The sequence below is a fragment of the Mizuhopecten yessoensis genome, unplaced genomic scaffold (assembly GCF_002113885.1).
Source record: "Mizuhopecten yessoensis strain PY_sf001 unplaced genomic scaffold, ASM211388v2 scaffold8547, whole genome shotgun sequence".
NCBI lineage: Eukaryota > Metazoa > Mollusca > Bivalvia > Pectinida > Pectinidae > Mizuhopecten > Mizuhopecten yessoensis.
The window spans coordinates 155,889-162,047 of record NW_018407602.1 but is presented as its reverse complement, the minus strand read 5'-3'; the positions used below and the strand labels follow the sequence as shown (position 1 = coordinate 162,047).

The following is a 6,159-nucleotide window of genomic DNA, read 5'->3' as shown; positions in this document are numbered from 1 at the left end:
CGACACACTGAACATTGATGTTTTTGTACCATTGGCAAAAATGTACCTACGTCAATGATTCGTTGTAGCCAGGAGTTTACAAACCCAATATTGTTCAAACTGTCCCTAAATATTCAGGGACAGAAGACAACCTTTATACAGGCGCATGTGGACCTTACATAGAAAATGGGCGAAAGACACACCAAGCAATGACGTTTTTGCAACATACCAGTTACATCTGTCATATAATGCTCTTATGCCGTATCTATAGAGGAATCCTATTTAGTTAATTGGTTGACATTATGGTAACCTGCGCACGATCCAAAAAGGTTCAAATAAAAACACGATAATTGTGTTACACATTTTATTTAATGTTCGAACAATAACAGGAATAGTTTGACTTTTACTTGTGTTTTCTTTCGTTATGGGGAGACCAACGCTTGCATCACATCGTTCCTCTTGTATATATCTAGTAGTTAGAAACGGAAGCAAACATTAAATACGGCCGGTTAAAATTGTTTTGATGTTCCGTATGTCGCATCTTTGGCTTATACTAAAGTATGCAGGATTTTCACATTCTAATTATAAAAATTTGCGACAAACAAAATTATTTGAATTTATCAATATGAATGGAGACATTAGCTGTGTATGTCAATTGATGTAAAGAGTGTAACCCTGATTATCGGGAGGGTCATGGCTTCAAGTGGACGAATTTCATGCATGCATCGTTCGGTGAAAACTCATTTGTCTTTCATTTTTTGTAATTAACACATCAAAGATTAGACCATTTATGACCCCTGTTTCCGAGGTAAAACATCATAGCTTGGTGTGTCTTTCGCCCATTTTCTATGTAAGGTACACATGCGCCGGTATTAAGGTTGTCTTCTGTTTCTGAATATTTATTTAGGGATAGTTTGAACAATCTTGGGTTAGTAAACTGCTGGCTACAACGGACCATTGACGTAGGTACATTTTAGCCAATGGTACAAAATACATCAATGTTCAGTGTGTCTTTCGCCTCTTTCCTGTATTGTGGACAAAAACCGATGTGAGTAAGATGCGTTTTTGCCTCGGACTAGTACGGGACAAATTCACCAATGTTAAGTGTGTAAACTGCCGGCTGAAACGGGCCAATGATTCGGTTGTATATACTGTACTTATTTAACACATTTGATATATATTTTATGAACAGCGTAACATTCGCTTTTTGTTAATTGTTGCTTTTATATGACCATATCTTTCTCATTTACTGGCGTCCATAAATGTTGGAATTTCGATATTTCCGCCCTATACATGTATATCATTTTTTAAATGGGAGTACATGCGAGAAGGGAGGTAGCTCTAATCGGTATGGGAGAAAATCTCCGTTAATTCACAACCATGAAAGAATAACGGAGACTCATGTTGATTTTTCTAATGACCAAAGTTTATTATGAATTGTATTTTTCCGAGTGCTGTAAACCTCCATCATTCGACGAAATTAAAAAAATTATTTAGTACCCGTAGTTGAAAATGTCCGAAAGTTGTTATCAACAGCGCATTTTATATCAATCATTACTTTTCTAGCTCTATGATTGAAGATGATTAACGTATCTTTGTTTGAATAACTACGGAATAAACATTGATTAAACTCATATATTAGCGAAGCTTGATCTGCCTGTGATATTAAAACTTATATGTGTTTGTTATATTGTTTTACTTTCGAGGTATTTACCTATAGATTTGTTTTTCATACAGGACCGGAAGTGACGTATTTCCTCTATGTAACGTCACTGGCTATGAAGGACGGCATTACCTCGAATGTTCTTGTATGCCACGGGGAAGTAACTCTGATATACCGTTCGTTGAAACGGTATCCAAGAAAAACACAGACTGATGCCGAGTACACATCACATGTATAGGTGAATAGTTCTCATTAAAAAGTAGAATAAAGGTTTTAAACTATTGCTACGAACGTGTCGATTAGTTTTTCAAACAACTTACAGTTGTTGCACTGTGAACTATTGCGATTATCAAAATTGAAATGTTTTTAGTGTAATAGATAATAAATCTTAAATATTTCCGCCATGTTGAAAGCAATGTTTCATTGATGGTACAGCAGATTGTCCGGTTAACCTTTCTCCTACATGTGAGACTAATTATACATAAACTAGACAGTTCGATAAAGGTGTTTACTTCTTCCATACTGTATCTATAAGCCCTGTCCCGTTTCAGCCAGGGAAAAGTTACCGGAAAAAATGATTTTTATATTTGCATATGTACCTTATACATATTATGCATATTAAATGTTTGTCCGAATTTAGCCAATGCTATCTGCAATAAAATACAGAGTGTGCATGTTCGTACATTGGTACATAGGTATCCCGACATGATCAGTCACTGTTCTTATCTTTTCGCATCTACGCCCGGTTGTAATCAGATGCAATAAACAAATACTCTCTCGCTCGACTATTGTCCTTACAGTACTTTTGTGATAACGACTGTATACTGTGTTAAAGATTACTAATTATAAATGACGTCAATAGCTAGATTTGTAAGGGTGGTATGATGATACATCCTATTTGTACTCCCTCTGTCCTGACGATTAAACACAGATTCAGTTACATTAGAGGATATTTTATTTACCAAATACAAAGTCATTTTAATGCATAATGGTATCATAATGAATAAATGGTGTTTATCCAGTACAAAGTGAACAAATATTAATATATTTCGCATGCCTACAAGTGATTAAATTAATAAAAAATAAGCTCGCTGTTGAAGTTATTTCCATAAGGAACTGCAGAGTTATCTCCCTTGAAAAAAATATAGTGCTAGGCCTATACTATACCTTATTATATAGTAATTATAAAGTATTATTATCTAAATCTTAGCTGGGTCAGCAACAAGCGACTAGACGGTTTTGTACTGTGGCAAATGATATACAAAGTTCCAAACGCACTATACAGCTCAGGCCAGAATTGAACCAAGCCGTGCAGACAGCAAACATCAGACTGAGTTGTCTCTCTTTATACAGCTATCACCGACTATCGATCAAGTCGAAACATAAAACCTACATGGTTATAATTACATTGCAAATCATATCATCCATGGATTTGGCTCGTTTTCCAGCTTATCAATGCCCTCTTTGAATTTATAACATATCACTACGAACTGATTCGTATACAGGCAAAATTGTTTGATGTCAAATTTAGGTCATATTTCAGGTCAAATGTTCCTGAAAAAATGCAAAATAACCCAACAAATATTCACGTGACAGGAAAACATTCTTGACGGGCACATGGGGTCTTGATGTGGAAGGAAACCGGAGAACTCGAAAGAAAACACGTAGTCGGGTAGGTGACCCCCTATTTGTTACGTCCGATCGGGGTCGAATTTATTCTTTTCAGGTAAATTGCAGATCAATCTTTGCTATCATGGGGATTTTTTCAGGTCAATTTCCGGTCAGATTTTTTTTCAGATCAAATTGACATCAAGAACTTTTACGGGTATAATTTATACACAAACGACTTACGTGTCTGTTTCCAGATATTATAGCCTCAGTACAGAAACAGAAAGAAGAAGGCAGGTTAGATACTTATAATAGGAAGGTACACATTTAACGTACTTAGTAATAACCGTTTTGATTATTGGAAACCAAGAATCCAGCACAGTGTCTAGCTATAGGTTAACACACATGTGTACATCATAAGCATTTTTCCATCTGACCGACTGTCTGGGTAATAAATCTTGAACGGCTGGCTGTTTTCTGATTTTGTAAATAATTTAGAAATGAATGAATCGTGATAAGGATGTGCCAAAATTTTCAAGAAAGTGTCAATAAGATGAGAACACGGTTTATTTAAATCTTAATGCACAATACGGAATTATGAATGTTTCTGTGATTTGTAACCCAACAGTTAATTGTAATAATACAAAATAACAAGACATGATTAAAAAAAAAAAGATTATAAAACATAAAATAACAGTTTCAATAACAAAATAATTTCGCACATTTCCTGTTGATTTTGCAAAGAATATAAAATGTTCCTTTCCATAATCAAAATCTTGAAAAGCTCTCTAGTTTTCTTGGTGATTGATACATTGACCTCAGTATTTTTACAATATCTGCACCACCATATCATGACGAAAATTGCATCGGCTCGTTCCGACACCACCTGCCATCGGCTTGTTCCGGCACCACTGTCATCGATTAGTTCGTACATCACCTGTCATCGGCTCGTTCCGGCACCACCTGCCATCGACTAGTTCCGGCACCACCTGTCATCGACTAGTTCAAACATCACCTGTCATTGGCTCGTTCTGATACCACCTGCCATCGTCTTGTTCCGGCACCACCTGTCATTGGCTCGTTCCGGCACCACCTGTCATCGACTAGTTCCAACATCACCTGTCATCGGCTCGTTCTGATACCACCTGCCATCGTCTTGTTTCGGCACCACCTGTCATCGGCTCGTTCCGGCACCACCTGTCATCGGCTCGTTCCGGCACCACCTGTCATCGGCTCGTTCCGGCACCACCTGTCATCGGCTAGTTCCGGCACCACCTGTCATAGGCTAGTTTCCGCACCACCTTCTGCATAGGCGAATTCCGGCATTAACTAATAGCGTTACAGGTACAACCCCCTTAGTTTCATTCGGGGGTTCAACTGTGTCCGCAGGAACAATTTCGTCCAATGCGAAAATATGTAATTTGCATATAACTGCTCGAATTATCATTTGAAATATCAGAAGATGCTTTACAATTTTCAGTTTTAAATATTTCAGAAGGATGCTTCAAGCATTAGAGCGTGTTCACAGGTGTTACCATACTTCGGATATTTGAAACAAATATCTACCATTTGTAGCCTTTTGTGGTTTTATGATACTCCCTTTCAAGTCCTTTATTGGCAATTGTCATAGATCTGACCTTCGTGGGAGGGAGATGGCCATCGTCCTTATAGATATTGATGTACTGGGCAGTTGGTGGAAGGATCTGTTGGGTTTCAGAGGCTCTTGTTGCTCCACGAATGGCAGGAAGGCGGACGCCATCTAATGAGGCCATTACAAGAGAAGAGGAAGTATTTACACCCTTTGTTGGTTCAAGTAGTTTACCAAGAGATCCATATTTTATGCTTGAAGACTCTGATGTAAAAGCGTTCTTTGGAGTTGTTTTCTTTTCACTTGGTTTGAAGCCTGGTTGTGGAATCCATGCATATGCAGACATGAGGTAATTTCCCCTACGTTCAATATATCTTGAAGGTTTGAAATCGCATGGTTCTCTTCCCCTTGACACCCGTGGTAAACATCGACTGTTGCTGACACTAGCGGGGGCAGCTCTTAATGGTGGCAATGGATACTTAGCAGATGTATTCTTCTTGTCTGTTGGTGTACTCATCTTCTTTTGAGAAGTTGGCTTCTTTCCTTTGGTATTCTTTGGTGTAGCTGTTAAAATAAGTCAGATTATAAATAAATGTAGTGCTCTGGGAAATTGCGGGGAAAGAATCCTGAAAAACTTTACGTATTTATTTAACTCAAATCTCATTGAAAGTTTAACATTCTTTAAGACAATTTTTCGTTTACCTTGGTGTTTACGCTGAAGCGGTAACGCCGCTTCTTTTGGACTGTCTGGGCGGATATTGATAATATCTGGTTCGTTGTCTAAATTAGGGGAGCCCGGAATTGGAGACCACAACTGGACGGATCCGAAGTTTCCATAATACATCGTTGTTTCTCCGATCACCAAACACTTATCCTTCATAGTTTTCTTCAGACGTCTGCATTTTAGTGATCCATGATAGGCTGATGACATTTTCCGTTCATTCAACTCTGCTTTATCCATTATATATTTCACTTTTTAAGTAGATAATGATCGCTTCGTTGAACAGAATATGGAAAGCAGCCGACGTAAAATTTTATAGCGTGTAGCTATGGAAAGAATTGTGGGTATTTCAATTATGTCGTATTCGAGATTGTGACGTCATGTATATTGTGACGCTGACAATGCGGTTGTCGCCAATGCCTGGCTTATCCCAGCTGGTGAAACGTCGCTTGTGCAAATTCTCTCTATGGACAAAACAACAACTAGCTGAACATTGAACGAAACAGGAACGCAATCAACGGATGATTTTTTTTTGATCGAGCTTCGCGCTACAGGGAATTTCCCTTTAGCTCAGTGGTAGAGCGTTCGACTGGAAAGTAT

At 38.0% G+C, this 6,159-nt stretch overlaps 1 protein-coding gene across 1 annotated transcript; it reads right to left on the bottom strand.

Moving 5' to 3' along the window:
- Window positions 1-3,952: 3,952 nt before the first annotated feature.
- On the bottom strand, window positions 3,953-5,853 carry LOC110456179. The gene is made up of 2 exons (XM_021506751.1): window positions 5,541-5,853; window positions 3,953-5,402 (listed from the first exon to the last, which is right to left on the bottom strand). The coding sequence occupies exons 1-2, from the start codon at window positions 5,797-5,799 to the stop codon at window positions 4,813-4,815; spliced, it is 849 nt and encodes a 282-aa protein (XP_021362426.1). The 5' UTR covers window positions 5,800-5,853; the 3' UTR covers window positions 3,953-4,812.
- Between the last annotated feature and the right edge of the window lie 306 nt (window positions 5,854-6,159).

Excerpts from the sequence above, each read along its gene's own strand:
- LOC110456179 (XM_021506751.1), bottom strand. The coding sequence starts at position 5,799 with ATGGATAAAGCAGAGTTGAATGAACGGAAAATGTCATCAGCCTATCAT. Across the intron at positions 5,403-5,540 it reads GCTTCAGCGTAAACACCAAG|CTACACCAAAGAATACCAAA; the intron begins GTAAACGAAAAA and ends TTATTTTAACAG.